Source organism: Balaenoptera physalus (genome assembly GCF_965194825.1).
Source record: "Balaenoptera physalus genome assembly, chromosome: 2".
In the NCBI taxonomy this organism is placed as follows: Eukaryota; Metazoa; Chordata; class Mammalia; order Artiodactyla; family Balaenopteridae; genus Balaenoptera; species Balaenoptera physalus.
The window spans coordinates 78,713,751-78,733,087 of NC_138883.1; the positions used below are offsets into that span (position 1 = coordinate 78,713,751).

At 36.6% G+C, this 19,337-nt stretch overlaps 1 protein-coding gene across 3 annotated transcripts in view; it reads right to left on the minus strand.

The window, feature by feature from the left end:
• Positions 1-19,337, minus strand: part of LOC309656191 (rho GTPase-activating protein 11A-like) — a 28,006-nt gene continuing 8,669 nt past the window's right edge. Inside the window, exons 5-12 of one of the 3 annotated variants that reach the window (XM_082452371.1) lie at positions 19,140-19,297; positions 18,827-18,973; positions 10,632-10,706; positions 9,674-9,838; positions 6,340-6,469; positions 5,743-5,851; positions 2,946-3,084; positions 1-2,543 (exon numbers count right to left, since the gene is read on the minus strand). In XM_082452371.1, the coding sequence (XP_082308497.1) occupies positions 958-2,543; positions 2,946-3,084; positions 5,743-5,851; positions 6,340-6,469; positions 9,674-9,838; positions 10,632-10,706; positions 18,827-18,973; positions 19,140-19,297 (2,509 nt within the window). In that variant the 3' untranslated portion in view covers positions 1-957. Of the gene's footprint in view, positions 2,544-2,945; positions 3,085-5,742; positions 5,852-6,339; positions 6,470-9,673; positions 9,839-10,631; positions 10,707-18,826; positions 18,974-19,139; positions 19,304-19,337 lie in introns of all 3 variants that reach the window. The other 2 variants (XM_082452372.1, XM_082452370.1) reach the window with 2 other exon arrangements.

Here is a 19,337-nt window from a genome sequence, read left to right on the forward strand (position 1 = left end):
TCATTTTCCAGAAAGTTATCTTTAATGTCTTTGCTAAATAAATAACATTTACACACACGACAAAACCATCACAGGCTCCTGTAGGAATCCAAAGTGTAAGAATCCAAGGTAAATGTACAGAGGTGCATCAACTATTTCAAAGTCTAAAATCAAGCATCTGTATATAAGCAATCACTGTGATTAAAATTTTCCAAGCTTAATTACTCCCTCTTAAAACATTTTAAATTCTATACTGGACAAAACAGATATAAATGTACTTGTGCAAATTAACTTTAAAAAACACAGTATGGCTTTAAAGTCACAGTTACTTCTGCAGCATCATACTATATGAGCACACTTGAGTCGTCATTCTGCATTAGCCATTATTCTTAGTTCAAGTGAACACACTGTCACATCTATAGACAATGTACGTCTAATTACTCTGCACCCAAAAGGAATAAAGGATTAAGATGCTATTGAAACAAATTAATGTCTGGGGACTTTGATAAAGACAATAAACATTAATGGAATTTGGGAATTAAGATTTGCAGGGCTTATCTCTCTCTCTTCTCTGTGTGTTAGACATTTCTTAGAGAAACCTCATCTGACTTAGGAGTAACAGGAAATAGGCACAACTCATTCCATTCTTCCTATCGCACGTTAAAAAATAAAATTCAAGCAATTTTCAAAAATTAATTTCTTATAAACCCAGTCAACAATTTCTTTAAAAAAGTAAAGTGTAACCTCTGCTTTGAGAGATGACAATAAAATTAATAAGCTTAAATATTGCTGTAATTAAGAAAAACACAGTCATCATTTATACAAGCTTAAGAATTCAAGTTGCTTGTGCAATGAAATTAAAATTTATCACATACCAATCATTCTGAGCTACAAACTAACACGTAGATTACCTTGCAAGTCATATCACCAATTGCTAATTTTATTTACATTAATGACAAGTAGTATAACATTTACCAATTACAAGTCTACAGGTCTACTTGTTGGTAGTAGTTGAGCTTTTCCAATAGGATTTTTTGGAGAACCTTTATACCAGACCCTCTCTTTTTCTGATGGTCTTCTAAGGACCCTGTTATTTATGCCACAAGAAAAGCCCATATCATTATTTACAACAGATTTTACTATATCATGATTTGTCAGATCATCCAAGGGAACCTTAATTTGGCCATTAGATATCACTTCCTGCTTACAAACTCTGGTGGACCCAAGAGAAGCATTCCCAGAGTTTGGGTGCCTCTTCATTTGTGAGACAGATGTAGAAGTTACCTCCATGCTTGATTTTGAAATCGTATCAACATTCGACTGTTTGCATGACGTAGACTTCTGTTCTTTAGAACTTGATCTGGTACATGGAATAGAGGAATCTTTTGGCGCACACTCTACACGCGAGGGAAGAGCACTATCACAGCTCACTGATTTAACCAGAGGAGAAGCAGCTTCACCAAGACTTGCTAATTTATGTCTTGGAGGTTGTCCACCATACAACAACAAAGAATTAATTCTTCTGACAGACTGACGGACAGGCATACGCTGAAACTTAAGAGGTGACTTAACTTTTGTCCTATTTGGTTCATTTAAAGAAAGATTGTTAAACCACTGTATGTGGTCTGAAACCTTTCCATGCTCTGTCATTTGTAAATGTTCAGAAACCGTTTTATCACATGTTTCCACCAGTGACTGCTGCTTAACAATTCTCACAGGCCTAGGTTTTGACAGGTTTGCGCTATTACACGTAATCTGCTCTGAGGAAGAGGCGCTAGCCACGTCCTCTCTAGAAGCTGCACATTTCAGTAAGTTCTCTTCAATCATATTTTCATTCTCCTTTAATTTAGTATTTAGTGTATCCCTTGGGGACTCTTGTTTCTTTATTTGTTCATCACTGGGCAATTCCTGCTTGCTTAAATAATCTTTTGGTATATTCGAATGAATGTTGTCTTCTAGTTCTATCTTCATCTGAGTTGAGTAACATTTTATAGTGGCTTCTCTACCCAATTTTTGAGTTTGATGTAGTGAGAAGTCTCTTTCTGAAAAACTATTTTCATCTTTACTAGTGTGGTGTTCATTGGATTCTATCACAGTGAAATTATTAGTTTCAAATAGATTTTCTTCTGGGCTACATTTGATAGAAGATGTTTCATTAAATTTTACTTTCCCTACATTAGTTAATGATGACTGCCTGTGATTTATCAATGCATGAAGATTACTTCCAGATTCAGAAAATGCTTTCTGAATTTTCACCACAGTCTCTGTGGTCAGGTTATTTTCATCCCCACTAAGAGAGCTGCCAGTTACGTTGTTATTATGCCTACTGTGTACATTAGAAGGGGCAAACTCATATGACATAACAGGTGACTTTTCAACCATCATATTGGGCTCCAAGGAAGAGTTTTCCACCTCAAGAATTGCATCTATTGGAGAAGCTTCATTTCCATCTATTTCTTGAAAACTTGAATTACTAGGTCCTGTCCAAGACATCCGGTAATTTCTTCCACCTAGTTGCTCTGGAGTTAATAAGTTTTCCTCAGACTTACTGATCTTTTTTGAACCTAAAATAAAGCAGTTCAGTGTTTTTAATCATTTATATCTGACCTAGTTTTGAAATGTTATTCAAATACATGACAAATTAAATACTAAGCATTTAATTCTGATAAACTAGATTTGTGTTAAAAGAGATACTTTTTATCTATAAATATGTCAAACATCTTTATATTTACATTTGTAAAGATCCTCCAATTAGTCATAGAAAAATACATTGCAATTCCAATATTTTCACTATTCAAACACGAATTTTCAATTTCTAGAACAGTAAATTACTTAATATATTTTATCATTAAAAACAACTAAAGGTTATATGTCAATTATATCTCACTAAAATGGGAAGAAAATTTTTAAAAAAACAACTAAAGTAGGCTTTTGGGGTAAACTCCAACAATATCATGTAAATGTACCTTTTTTTGTTAATCTTTCATCAATATATGGGCTAAAAAGCAGACCTGTTTTTACAGATTCAATCCTATTTTTTAAACTTTGTTGATTTGCAAGTCGTCGACCAACATTTTCAGATCTATCGACACCAGAACACACATTCTGTACAGAACAAATTGAAGAAGTTTTGGTTAAGAAATAAACCTAGTTAATTCAAAATATTACTTTGTAGTTATCAGAATCCTCTACAGCTGATTTTAAAAGGTGTGTATATAATTGAGGAACAATTTTATAGCAAACACAATATACTTGCATGCATGCTGATGAAAATTATAAGCATTTGACTTGGCTATTAGTGGATATTTTATGATCTAAAATAAAAACAGCCTCACACATTAACTTAAAAAAATTTTTTTGTGTGTGATGACTCTGTGCCAGTGCCTGTTCACACAGTGAAAGAAAACAGAAAACAAAAAAACACAAAAACACAGAACAAAATCTTACCTCATGGAATGTACATTCTTGATGGGCAGATTTAGACCAGAAGAAGAGAGACAATAAACTATAAAGTATAATATACAATACATAAGGTGAAAAGTGCCAAGGACAAAAGCAAAGCAGGGTAAGGAGGATACGGAGTGGTGAAGGGTAGGGGGTATAATTTTAAACACAGTGAACAGAAGATGATTTGTGAGTAAAGAAAAATGAGAGTGACAATCATGAAGGTATGAGGGGGAAGAACATTCCAGGAGAGGAAAATGCCAGTGCAGTCTCTAAGGCTGAAGCAAGGTCTGGCACATTTGAGAAACTGCAGGAGGCAAAAGTGAATGAAGCCAAGTGAGCAAGGGAGGGTGGCAGGAGGAGAGCTCCAAGAGGGAGGCCAGGAACAGATCATGCGGGGCACTGCAGATCAGTGTAAGAACTTTGGCTTTTCTTTTTTTCCCCTCAGAGTGAAGCAAGGAGTCACTGAAGGGTTCTGAGCAGAGGAGTGACATGAGTGACATGATTTAACTCTGGTTTTTAGAGGATAATTTTGGCTCTAGTACTGCAGCAAGGTAGAAGCAGGTAGACCTACTAGTAGGAACTTGTAGTAATCCAAGTTCCAGATGACATAACTTAGAGAAGGTTAGAAATGTAGTACTGGTGAGAAATGGTCAGCCTGGATAGACTGAAAGCAGAAGTTAGACAGGATTCCCTAATGGTTTCGACGGTACATGTGAGAGAAAGTGAAGGGTCAAGAATGTCTGCATGCTGTTGGTGGGAATGTAAATTGATAGAGCCACTATGGAGAACAGTATGGAGGTTCCTTAAAAAACTAAATACAGAACTACCAAATGACCCAGCAATCCCACTACTGGTCATATACCCTGAGAAAACCATAATTCAAAAAGAGTCATGTACCACAGTGTTCATTGCAGCACTATTTACAATAGCCAGGACGTGGAAGCTACCTCAATGTCCATCGACAGATGAATGGATAAAGAAGATGTGGCACATATATACAATGGAATATTACTCAGCCATAAAAAGAAACGAAATTGAGTTATTTGTAGTGAGGTGGATGGACCTAGAGTCTGTCATACAGAGTGAAGTAAGTCAGAAAGAGAAAAACAAATACTGTATGCTAACACATATATATGGAATCTAAACTTTAAAAAAATGGTTCTGAAGAACCTAGGGGCAGAACAGGAATAAAGACACAAACATAGAGAATGGACTTGAGGACATGGGGAGGGGGAAGGGTAAGCTGGGACGAAGTGAGAGAGTGGCATGGACATATACACACTACCAAATGTAAAACAGATAGCTAGTGGGAAGCAGCCGCACTGCACAGGGAGATCAGCTCGGTGCTTTGTGACCACCTAGAGGGGTGGGATAGGGAGGATGGGAGGGAGACGCAAGAGGGAGGGGATGTGGGGATATATGTATATGTATAGCTGATTCACTTTGTTATACAGCAGCAACTAACACAACAATGTAAAGCAATTATACTCCAATAAAGATGTTAAAAAAAAAAAAGAATGCCTGCATGGTTTTTGGCCTAAGTGATTAGAAGAATGAGTTGCCATAAGTGAGATGGTGAAGACTGCAGGCAGAAGTGTGGGTGGAGGAGACGGGGAGGAGTGGAGAAATAGCAACAGTGGAGAAATGCATCTTGGGAGCTCTATTTGGGGCAGGTTACACTTGAGATGTCAACACCTCCCTACTTGGGATCAACACCCAAGTAGGGAGGTCAAGTAGGTAGGTGTTAAACAGTCAAGTTGTTCAGGAGAGCATTTTGGGCTAGAGGTATAAACTTGAAGTCGTAAGTATATACATGATGTCTAGAGCTGATGATCACCCTGAGTGAGTAGAGTGAGAAAAGAGAAACCCAAGGGCAAAGCTTTGGGCACTCCAATGTAAAGGAATTAGAAAATTAACTGACAAAGAAGGCAGAAAATCATGAGACTATATGTCCCTGAAGCAAGGAAAGAAAGTATGCCAGAGAGGAGCGAGTCATCAGCCAGGTTACGTGCTGCTGACATATCAGGGCTAACAAGGACTGGTATTTGTCCACCTGTTTGAGCAATGCTGAATTCATGAGTGATCTTATGAGAGCTGTTTCAGTGAGTGTTGGGGATGAAAGCTTCACTGGAATTGATTTCAGCAGAATAGAAAAGGAGGAACTGGAGATAACAACCCAAGTGTAAGGGCTGGTATAAAGAAGAGCAGAGAATGGGACAGTAGATGGAAGAGAGGCAGGGTTGAGAGAGTCTTTTAGCATCAAGTCTTCAGCTTTATCCTAATATAAACTTCAATGAAATGGTGAAAGACACTTACTCCATCTTTGCTACTTTTCCCTAGATTAAATTTCAAACGAAGAGATCTTCGAACCTTTTCTTTACGGCTGATTTTAGGAGAGAAGCAGTCTGCTTTTCCTGATTCCACCCTAGAAAGAGTCAAATTAAAAACATCAGTTTATAGCATAAGAACTGGAATTCCTACAAAATAAAGTTTGAAAGTCCAGAGCAAATCACACATTGTTAGTAACTGAATAGAGTAATAATTTTTTAGGTTTAAGATACCATATATGAACACATTGTATTTGCATAAAAAATACAAATATTTTATAAAATAAACTTTCCTGTTTATCACAAGAGTTTAGTCACTTATAAACCAGAATCATTAGGGTAGACTAGCTTTTTATATTAACAGGAAATTTAAAAATTACACACATCAACATAAAATAGGATTTTAAGCAAGCAAAATGGATTCAAATTAGGAATCTTTCTCTAGAGGATATGCACTTGATTCATAAGACTATAAAGGCTAAAGGTATTTTGAAAAATTATGATTCAATTATGATTCTCAGTAGAAAGACACAAAGTATTTTATTAACCGTATATACCAAATTTTTATCCAACCTGGATAAATTACCTGCAAACTTTTTTGCTTGCAAGCCTTTTACTTCGCCTTAGCACACCTGTACTGATCAAATGGTTTCCATTGACGGCGACAGGAGAGAGTGAACTCTGAGATGACCCTTCTGGGCTTGTATCAAAGTGAACTACAAAAATAACCACACGTGATAGACCACACATACTCATTTTCTTTTCAAAGTATAAAATATTAATAGCAACTAGATTTAAAGTCTTAATTTCCACCCCTAAACAACCGCAAAATCACATAATTTCTGGTTAGAATCTTCAGGGGTCAAATAACCCAAGTCAACTAAAAAAAAAAAAAAAAATCAATTTCTTACTTTTTAGTTACCAATTAAAGGTCAGATTAAACATTATTTTTATATTAGAGTTTTGCTTTAAACTCTTTTAATACTACAAGGGAGAGGTGGGCACTGTTGCAGATTGGAGAAAGAGCAAGCTTTCGAGACAGACTTGAGTTTGTCCACCACTTACTAAATGGCTTTAGGCTCTAAAATTGGACTTCTATGCTGAATATAAATATTACTGTAACGTATATAAGATGTCTAGCACAGTATCTGGTACATAAGATTAATTAATGCTGTTATCAAAAATAAACTACTGAAAAACAATTTAGTATCTGAGTATCCAGTATGCACCTGCTAGCCAACTTGCGGTCTACCTGACTCTGGAGTGCAATTTGTCCAAAATTTTTGGCAAACAAACAAAAACTGATGATCTATAACATACACCTAACCACTTGGCTACTGCCATGTTCCATGATAACAACTGGAGGTTACAACAGCTCATTTTGATTAAGTTATTTAACACTATACCATGAAACCAACTATAATAAAAAATTAGGGAAAAGTATAGTTATGAGCAAAGGCTCCATATACATTTGACTTGTATTTGAATATTGCCCAGGATACACTCAACAAACATGAACCCTCTCAACTTATCATTGGTATCGATAAAGAATTCACAAAGGTCCCCAAACAGAGATATTCATGTTTTTTCAATTATAAAAACAGAAAATAATACAACCATTACAGTGACTTTTGGGGTGCATTTGGCTAAAAAAAAGCTTGGAGGCAATATGATATATCCAATGTGACACAGGTAGCTTTATTCTAGGGCTGCAGTCTAGTTATCTTGAAAATGTATCAGTGGTGACAAGGAGGCACAGTCAGAATAGATGGAATAACACACAGTTACAACACATATTAGAAAAAAATTAAAAATAAGTACACTATGTACTGTAGATTAATATTGTTGCCTACATATATTAAAGAAAAGCATCATATCTGTTATAATCCAAACTTAGAAACCAACTCATTTTCAATTTTGCAGATGCAATTTATTGAATTGTGGCTGAGAAAGTAGGGTCAAAGAAAAATGGTGAGTAAAAATAATAGAATTACTGATGCTGAACTTGTTAATTTTTTTATAAAAAAAGTTTCGCTGGTTAAGCAGGCTCATACTCATGGTACAGTAACATAATGTTTAATCTATTTTTTGGGAGCTTGGAGAGAAGGAACCAGCAGGTTCATTTCTTGGGGAAGATGATGTATTGCTAATAAACAAAGGCAGGTAGAACTATGATTCACAACTGTCATTTGGAAGTAGTCCTCCAAAGCAAAAACCTTTAAATACTAAAAACACACTAAGTTACTTTAAAGGAGTTTAAGTCTCCAGCCTGTGAATACTGATAGAACTACAGACATAGCTTCAGAGTTCTTATCATTACACTTTAATGAACCACAGAGAACCTGAAGGACCATAGAGAACAAGTTGCTATTCTGTTCACCTTTTTAATAAAACAAACAAGGAAAATGTAAACCTTTCGGATACCAAAAGCGAAAGAGAGGCTTTTGGGAAGAAAACCTCATAACCCAGCTAACAAATTCAAATTGAAACTCTTAACATTGTCTGAAACCAAAGAAAATCTAAAAGAATCAGAGGCTACTCACATTTTGTCTAAATGTGACACAAATATGAGATGGAAGACTCTGGGCTTAGAGTTTCAATTCATTTTGGGTTGACCATAGGTTAATACGAGCCAACTTGTATTCTACACATGCTAAAGGAGCCAACTCAATCCAAGATCACACTAACAAAAATTTGGTATTCAAATTAGCACGATTATATTTTTCTCTGGAGGCTCTGGTTGGCCACACTAGGAACTTATATTTCATTTGGAATAAAATGGCTGGGCGGGTAAGGGATGTGGAAACCATGCCATAAGGATGGCTTTTTATAAAAGCCACTTGAGTATAAAACTTTAAAAATACTGCCCCTCCTTGGGGCTTCCCTAGTGGCGCAGTGGTTGAGAGTCTACCTGCCAATGCAGGGGACACGGGTTTGAGCCCTGGTCTGGGAAGATCCCACATGCCGCGGAGCAACTAGGCCCGTGAGCCACAACTACTGAGGCTGCGAGTCTGGAGCCTGTGCTCCGCAACAAGAGAGGCCGCGACAGTGAGAGGCCCGCGCACCGCGATGAAGAGTGGCCCCTGCTTGCCACAACTAGAGAAAGCCCTCACACAGAAACGAAGACCCAACACAGCCAAAAATAAATAAAATAAATAAATTAATTAAAAAAAAATATCACCCCTCAAATTAACCCACAATGGTACTTCAATGGTAACACCCCTACTCTGGATTCAGAGATGCTCAAACGCTGGTGACCTCAACTCAACAAAAGACAGCAATCCAGCCACAGCTACAGATCCAGAAGTAACTAAAGTAGAATTTAGGATGTTCAATCACGTAAAACCTGAGCACAGGGGCTTCCCTGGCGGCGCAGTGGTTGAGAATCTGCCTGCCAATGCAGGGGACACGGGTTCGAGCCGTGGTCTGGGAAGATCCCACATGCCGCAGAGCAACTGTGCCCGTGAGCCACAACTACTGAGCCTGCGCGTCTGGAGCCTGTGCTCCGCAACAAGAGAGGCTGCGATAGTGAGAGGCCTGCGCACTGAGATGAAGAGTGGCCCCCGCTCGCCGCAACTGGAGAAAGCCCTCGCACAGAAACGAAGACCCAACACAGCCAAAAATAAATAAATAAATAAATTAATTAAAAAAAAAAAAAAAAACCTGAGCACAAGTGCTATCCTATCCACAGTGACCCATAACTTTCAATAGGCATGGCAGTAAAACACACACACACGCTAATTATACTGAACCACTGTCTATTTTAAAAGTTAGGGGACTTTATAAAATTCAGAGATTTGATAAAACAGAGAATAAAACTCTGGCTCCTAAAGGGTCATATTAATATGAAATAGCACTTTGCCCAGAATAGGCACTCATGTTAATGTTTATAACCCAATTATATAAATTCTATTTGTTACCTGATACTGGTGTAGAAGTGCTACTGAAGAGATTACCTGGCAACAATTCAAAGTTAAAATTGTGCTTGATGGACTTCCTTTTCTTACTTGAGAAACCATGGGACTCTACCGGTAGTTTACGCTTAGCATTTGGTGTAAAAATCATTGGTGAAATGGATAGCTGGGCTGAAAAAAAGAAAACTTGTTTTTTCTCCCACAAAGTTGATAAAATACAAACACTTTATATAATTTCTTCTTATAAAGCTATTTCTTAGAACCAAAAATGGGGGGATATGTTTACATTAACATTATCAAATATATATTATAAAACTAAATTAACACTATGCAATTACTTAAAATAAAAAGTGAAGTTGCAAAGAGGCAAGATTCTTAGTAACTTCAACACCAAATAGACTAAAAGATGCATATAATTCACATTAAAGAGTATTAAATAGGCATGAAAAATTATAATCAAGGTGTTGAAACAAAAACCGATCTAAATATTTTTGCTTTTCATCATAACTGAGTATTAACCAGTTAATGTCTTCAATCTAGAAAACAAAACAAGTAATCAAATTTTCTATTGCTGGGTTGAATAATTTCAGCCACAAGCAAACCAAAAAAAAAAAAATTGGAACAAATACTAATAAACTTCTGGTTCTAAAATAAAAATGAGATTGAGTTATTTTCACACGTTCAATATCATCCAACTTACAAATGGAAGAACGTGATTCAGAAGATCAAAGATATAACGATAGACTAAAATAAATTCATACCTACAATTTTAGGTTCATTATATCCAATGTAATTATATATTATGTATTACATATATATATCCAATGTCATAATATTATAGTACAATATCTCCACTGAAAATTACATTTGGAATTGATTAAACAAAATAAGTTAGGTAATCATTATCGTAATTTTTGTATAATATATATAAATGTCCACTTAAATAAATATATATAATACCTACCAGTTCTTTCCTGTTGAGGTGTAATAGAGGGTGTCCTGTTAGATTTAAGTTTATTTAATGCTCCACTAACAAAATCTGAAATGCAAGGCATATTTATAATCATATAATCAATTATAACAACATTTACCTAACTTTCATCAATAATTCGTATTGCTATTTGTGGTCTTTTAGCATCTAAGTTTATATCAGCTTATATGTTTTAAAGTCACTTAAGGTCATTTAAAAGGAATTATTTCAAAATAGGGGAAAGAACTAAAGGATATATTTGTATTCCATTCCCCTCTTATACTCCCATATCTCTCAAAAAATAAATAAATAAATAAATAAATAGGAAGACATTAAATACAGAATGAGGGACTTCCCTGGTGGTCCAGTGGTTAAGACTTTGTCTTCCAATGCATGGGGTGTGGGTTCGATCCCAGGTCAGGGAGCTAAGATCCCACATGTCTCACAGTCAAAAAACTAAAACATAACTTTAAAAATGGTCCACATCAAAAAACAAAAACAAAACAAAAAAACATACAAATAAATAAATACAGAATGAATTGTAAAACAAGTATCTATAATGTATAGAAAGAGTATGGAAGAGGAAATCATTACTTTTTGAGGAAGGAAAGAAATGGCATTAAGAGAGGAAGCTTTGCAAAGGAAATAAAACCTGGACAGTGTTCTGAAGGATTTGTAGGTGTTGATTAGGGTGGAAGGTAGAATTCAGGCAAGGTGACTAGTATATGCAAAGGTATGTAAGAAAAAACAGAATTTATGTATACTAGAAACCAGGAGTTTGATACCGCTAGAGGAAATAGTGAACAGTGGCTATGGTAAGAGATAAGTCTTGTGTATTAGGCAGAACAGGGCTGTGTATCATTTTGAAGAACTTGAACTTCTCCAAAGGCAAAAAGGAACAAAGTCATCATTTCTGCACTTTAGGAAAATCACTTTGGCAGCAGTATGACAGATTTATTGGGGGGTAAGCCTCCTTGGATGGAGACAGGCAAACTAGCTAAAGGTTCTTCTAAGTATGCTATTCAGTCATTCAACAAATATCTATTTTGTACCTATTATGTGTCAGACCCAATGAAGATACAACAGTGGCCAAAATATGAAACAGTGACCTTTACAAAACTTATTCTATTGGAGGCAACAAACATTAAATATACTAAGGAAATAAATACCTATTGACAAATGGGTAAATAGTGTGAAGTACAAATATAACAACGGATTTAGATTGTGGAGTTAGAGGAGGTATCCTTGAGGAACTGGTATTTAAGGTGAGACCTGAAGGAAGAGTGGGAATTAGCCAGGCAAGAGAAGAAGGTCTGAACTGAGGTAGGAGCTGTGGAAATGGAGGCAGTATTGAAGGTATTTAAGAGATCAAAGTGATAAAACTTGGTAGACAGTGGGATGTGCAAATGAGGAAAGAGCAGATAAGGACGTCTAGAATTCTGATTCTGATGACTGAGTAGACAATGGTGCCATCCAAAGAAACTCAACAGGCCAGGAAAGAATGGAATGACATACTCAAAATATTTAAAGATAAAAACTGTCAGCTATATCATTCAGATATGAAGGAGAAATAAAGGGTTTCCCAGATGAACAGAAGCTGAGGGACTTCATCAGTGATAGACCTGCCTTACAAGAAATGCTGGAAGGAGCTCTTCTACCAGAAACAAAAAGGCAAAAGTAAACAAAATTTTGACTAAGATGATAAACAGAATCAGAAAATTGCAACTCTATATCAAAATAAGTTGTCAAACAATTCTATAATAAAGGTTAAAGGGAAAAAAGCAGTAAAACTATAGCTACTTCAATTTGGTAGAGAACACAAAACATAAAGAGACAATTTGAGACAACAAAAACATAAAAGGTAAAAGGAAAAGGATGAAACTCATATAGGCAAATGAAGGTAGTAAGATGCTATTGGCAGAAAAAGGACTTTTATCTATAAGACAATTTATACAAACCTCATAGTAATCACAAAATATAAATCTAGAGGGACTTCCCTGGTGGTGCAGTGGTTAAGAATCCACCTGCTAATGAAGGGGACATGGGTTCGAGCCCTGGTCTGGGAAGATCCCACATGCTACGGAGTAACAAAGCCTGTGCGCCACAACTATTGAGGCTGCGCTCTAGAGCCCACATGCCACACTACTGAAGCCCGCATGCCTAGAGCCTGTGCTCTGCAACAAGAAAAGCCACCGCAATGAGAAGCCCACACATAACGAAGAGTAGCCCCTGCTTGCTGCAATTAGAGAAAGCCCTCGTGCAACAATGAAGACCCAACACAGCCAAAAATAAACAAACAAAATAAATAAATTTATTAAAAAAAATATATATATATATATATAAATCTAGAGCAGAGACACAGAACATAAAAGAGAAAACTGAGAAAAACATCATAGAAAACCACCGAACCAAAATGGCAGACAGAAACACAAAGAAAAAGAAACAATGGAGATACAGAACAACCAGAAAACAAAAGATAAAATGGCAGTACTAAGTCTTCATCTATCAATAATCATCCTAAATGTAAATGGATTGAATTCACCAATAGAAAGACAGAGTGGCTGGATGGATTAAAAAACAAGACCCAACTATATGTTGCCTCCAGGAGACTTAGTTCAGCTCTAAAGACAAACATAGGCTCCAAGTGAAGGGATGGAAGATGATACTCCAAGCAAATGGCAGCCAAAAGAAAGCAGGTATAGCCACACTCATATTAGACAAAAATGACTTCAAGCTAAAAAAGTTAACAAGAGACAAAGGTGGACATTATATAAAGATAAAGGGGGCAATTCACCAAGAAGAAACAACAGTTAATATATATGCACCTAACATATGAGTGCCCAAATATATAAAGCAAGTATTAACAGACCTAAAGGGAGAAACTGACAACACAATAACGGTAGGGACTTTAACACCCCACTTACATCAATGGATAGTTCATCGAGAAAGAAAGTAGCAGTTTTAAATGAAACATCAGACCAGATGAACTCAATAGATTTATAAAGAACATCCCATCCAAATACAGCAGCAGACACATTCTTCTCAAGAGCACATGGGACATTCTCGTGGATCGACCATAATTTGCGACACAAGTCTCAATAAGTTTAAGAAGACTGATATCATATCAAGCATCTTTTCTGATCATAATGGTATGAAACTAGAAATCAACTACAAGAAGAAAGCTTGAAAAATCAGAAATATGTGAAGACTAAACAACATGTTACTGAACTACTAGGTCAATCAAGAAATCAAAGGCAAAAACCAAAACAAAACAGGTGAATCCTACCAAACATTCAAAACAGATTTAACACCTATCCTTCTCGAATGCTTCCAAAAGACTGAAGAGGAGGGAGCACGTGCTAACTCATTTTATAAGGCCAAATTTCCCTGACACCAAAACCAGGCAAGACAATGCAAAAAAAAGAAAATTATAGGCCAGTATCTCTGATGAACATAGATGCAAAAATCCTCAACAAAATATTGGCAAACTGAATACAACACTACATTAAAAGGATCAAACACCCGCAAATCAATCAACATGATACACCACATTAATAAAATGAAAGATAAAAATCATATGATCATCTCAATAGATGTAAAAAGCATTTGACAAGATTCAACATCCATCTGTGACAAAAACTTTCAATAAAATGGTTATAAAAGGGAAGTACCTCAACATAATAAAGGCCATATATGATAAACCCACAATCAACCTTATACTCAATAGTAAAAAGGTGAAAGCTTTCCCTCTAATATCAGGAACAAGATAAGGATGCCCACTGTCACCCCTCTTATTCAATATAGTATGGAAAGTCCTAACCAGAGCAAATAGGAAAGGAAAAAATAAATACATAAAAGATATCCAAATTGAAAGGAAGAAGTAAAACTGTAACTATTTGCAGAGGACATATTTTATATATATATATATAAAACCCTGAAGACTCCACTAAAAACCTATTTGAAATAATAAGAAAACAATCCCATTTTACAATCACAACAAAAGGAATAAAGTACCTAGGAGCAAATTTAACCAAGGAAGACCTGTACATTGAAAATGCTAAGACACTGTTGAAAGAAACTGAAGAAGACACAAAGAAATGGAAAGATACTCTGTGTTCATACATTAGAAGAATTAACACTATTAAAATGTCCATAGTACCTAAAGCAACCGAAAGACTCAATGCAATCCCTGTCAAAATCCTAATGACATTTTTCATGTCAACAGAATTAAAAATCCTAAACTTTATATGGAAACAAAAATTCCTGAAAAGCCAAAGCAATCCTCAGAAAAAAGAACAAAGCTGAAGGTATCGCACTCCCAGATTTCAAATTATATTACAAAGCTATATAGTATTCAGAACAGCCTGGCATTGGCAGAAAAACAGACACATATCAATGGAACAAAATTCAAAGCCCAGAAATAAATTCATACATATATGAACAATTAATTATGACAAAGATGGCCAACAGGCCACATGAAAAGATGTCCAACATTACTAATCATTAGGGAAATGCAAATCAAAACCACAATGAGATACCATCTTACACCTGTTAGAATGGCTATTATCAAAAAGGCAAGAAATAACAAGTGTTGGACAGGGTGTGGAGAAAAGGGAACCCCCGCACACTGTTGGTGGGAGTGTAAATTGGTGCAGCCACTGTGGAAAACATTATGGAGATTCCTCAAAAAATTAAGACTAGAACCACCTTATGATCCAACCATTCCATATGAGGGTATTTATCCAAAGAATATGAAAACACTAATTCGAGAAGACACATGCACCCCTATGTTCATCGCAGAATTATTTTCAATAGCCACGATAGGGAAACAACCTAAGTGTCCATCAATGGATGAATAGATAAAGAAGATGTGGTATATATATACACAATGAATACTACTCAGCCATAAAAAAGGACAAAATCTTGCCATTTGTGACAATATGGGTGGACCTTGAGGGTATTATGCTAACTGAAATAAGTCAGACAAAGACAGACAAACACCGTATGCTTCCACTCATATGTGGAATAAAAATCCCAAACAAACTAAAACAATCAAAATAAATGAACAAATCAAATAAACCAAAACAAACACATAGATACAGAGAACTGAGTTATGGTTACCAGAGGGAAAGAGAGGTGTGGGAAGGGCGAAACGGGTAAAGGGGGTCAACTGTGTGGTGATGGAGGGAAATGAAACTTTTGGTGGTGAGCACACCATAGTGTATACATAAGTCGAAATTTAATGTCCACATGAAACTCACAATAATGTTATAGACCAATGTCAGATCAATAAAAATACATAAACAGTAAATTTTTAAAAGGGAGGGGGGAAGCTTGCTGGATAAGACATTTAGGCTGGGTTTTGACAAGTGGATATTATTTGAACAGTAGAGGTAGATGGAAGTAAAAAATTATATCAATAAAAAGTATAAGCAAAAGAACAAAGTGTCTAAAAAACAATGAATAAAGAAAGCAGTTTGACTAAAGTGTAGACTGCATAAAGGAGAGACAGGATACAGTAGAAAGGCATGGTAAAGCAATCCTGTGAAAGATCTTTAATGTCAGGCTACAAATATCAGTATTAATGAAAGTTTCTGAAGGGTATGCATGTGAGATACATGATTAGAGTTATATATTAAGAATATCAGCCTTTACAGCAATAAGCAGGGCAGATTCAAGGAGGAGGCACAAAGACCAAGAAGGAAATTCTTACAGTAAACACTGCAGATAGAATCTTACAGAACCTGAAAACTGTATGAATATAGATGGTAAAGTAAGAGTTAGGCAACTATGGCTTAAAGCTGTGACTAGACAATGGTGGTACCATTAATAGAAAAAAGAATTCAAGAAGAACCAGTTTAAAGAAGGTGAAGAGGGCTTCCCTGGTGGCGCAGTGGTTGAGAATCTGCCTGCCAATGCAGGGGACACGGGTTCGAGCCCTGGTCTGGGAGGATCCCACGTGCCGTGGAGCAACTAGGCCCGTGAGCCACAATTACTGAGCCTGCGCGTCTGGAGCCTGTGCTCCGCAACAAGAGAGGCCGCGATAGTGAGAGGCCCGCGCACCGCGATGAAGACTGGCCCCCGCTTGCTGCAACTAGAAGAAGCCCTCGCACAGAAACGAAGACCCAACACAGACAAATAAATAAATAAATAAATAATAATTAAAGGTGCTAATAATTAAAAAAAAAAAGCCAGACCCTTAGCTGTTTAAAAAAAAGAAGGTGAAGATGATCATTTCAAAATGCTGAGCTCAAGCACCAAGGAAAAGCAGAAGTGTGATGTCTGCCTAGTACAGACTTTTACTAAAGTGGTTTGACATTTGTGAGATAACAGTGGTAGAGATTTAAGTGTTCATCTATTTAGATGCAATAAGTGAAACTTACAGGAGTGAATGAAATCACAAAGGGAAAAGGGTAATAAAGATGATCTGTATCCAAGAATATCTGAATTTGGGGTAGGTAGTTTTATGGGTTGAATTGTATGCTCCAAAAAGATATGTTTAAGTCCTAACTCCCAGTACTTGTGAATGTGACTTCATTTAGAATTAGGGTCTATGCAGATGAACTCAAGTTAAGATGAGGTCATTAGTACACCCACTGGTGCCATGACAGTTCAGAGGCCGATCATAAGAGGCCAAAAAGTGGGTGGTACTCCAACTCCTGGAAATCCCCACCCCTCCTCCAAGACAGAATATTCCTCTCACTTGTTAGCCTATGAAATTACCCAGCCCATAAAAACTAACGACCCTCACACCTCAGGGCTGCCGCGCTCGCCCTTGGAGACAGTCTACCTATTGCCTTCTGAGATGGCCCACACTCTGTCTGTGGAGTGTGTATCTCTAAAATAAACCTGCTTTCACTTAAAAAAAAAAAAAAAAAAAAAGATGAGGTCATTAGGGTAGGCCCTAATTCAATGTGATTGGTGTCACTACAGGAAAAGTTGGACAGAGAGACACCTAGGGAGTTCGCCATATGACAACACAGGCAGAGACTGGAGTGATGCAGCTGCAAATCAAAGAATGGCAAGAACCGATAGCCACCACCAGAAGCCCGAAGAGGCATGAAAAGATTCTGCCTTAAAGGTTTCAGAGGGAGCATGGCCCAGGCAACACCTTGATTTCAGACTTCTAGCTTCCAGAACTGTGAGACAATAAATTTTGATTGTTTTAAGCCACCCAGTTTGTGGCACTTTGTGGTACTTTGTTACAGTACCGTACTGTACTGTACAGTACTTTGTTACAGAACAAAGAAGGTATAAGGGAAATCTACAAAGGAGGCAAAAAAAACCAGAAGGAGGCAAATCCATACAAGCCAAAAGATTCAAAAAGGCATCGGACAGTTAATAGCAATTGGTTCTGATACTCAAAAGATAAGAAATTTCCTAAGGCAACTGGAGGAATAGCCTGTCTTCCGGATCAAGAAGATTAAGAAGTCTCATGATTAATTCCACCATGAGGAAACTTTGGTTCTTTCTGATTCTTCCTTGGTAACATTTCCTTCATTATTTAGTTCATACTGCTAATTCATATTATTGTTTCAAATCATGATCTCACACATGGACTATTGCCACACATTTCTGACTATTCTCCGTACCTCCAAGTCTCAATTCTCCAAACCAGATGATTTTCTAAAATAGTGTAATCATGTTATGCCTCTCTCCAAACCTTCAATGGTTCTCCAATACCCAGTTTAATGTTCTAATTCTTTAGTGTGAGTTCAAGCTTATCATAATACCATCCTAATCCCTAGGATGAGCCACTCAAGTCATGCAGACATAGATTACTTCTAGCTTACAGACACAGACATAGATTACTTCTAGCTTACAAAAATCTTTCTTCATAGCATCCTCGAATAGGATACAAATATTCTGACCCTCCACCCAGTTCTCCTAGATTCTACCCATTCTTCAAAAAGGTTCAGTTTAACTTTCTTTTTATAGTGTCCCTGGTCATTACAACCAGGGAACTTTTCTCCCTGGAATGCAGTTTATGTTTGTGCTAAACATCTAGCACATAATATTAGATTATATTGTCATTTTTATTTTTCATATGCATTATGTCATGCTTCTCCAACTATGCTGTAAGCACCAAAAAGGCATACACCATAGCTTATGCTTTTTTATGTTCAAACACATTTCAGGCAAAAGCAAATTGCTGTACGTCCACAAACAGGACTGCCACGACCACTTACCTCCTACACTTTGTCTTCGCTTTCTCTTATAGTCACCAGGAGTTTCATAATCACCTTCTTCAAAGCCTTCTAGTGATGGAGTAGCACAGAGATCATCAATACCCAACATAGCTGGTATCTTTCCTAGGATAAAATCTGGAACATGCCCTAAACGAAAATGTTCACAATTAAGATTTTTCCTCTACTCCCCCTCAGAACATTTCAATAGTATATAGCCACTTTCTAACAGTTGTCTTCATAGTTCACTTAGAAAAAGCTGGGATCTCCCTCATTTAAACAAATCCCATTATTTAATAATGCAACTACATCTTACCAATATCTGATGCATAATCAATAAGAGTTTGTACTACTGCAGCCTGTAATCGTAGCTTCTTTTCTGTGTTAGCAGACATTTTCTCATGCCCTTCACTTGTCTGAAGAAGATTTGGTGCAAATATCACAGCTAGATTGCTGCTATCCATCTTATTCTCACTGCACCTTAAAGGAAAAAAGGTTTTATGAGATGGAGCTA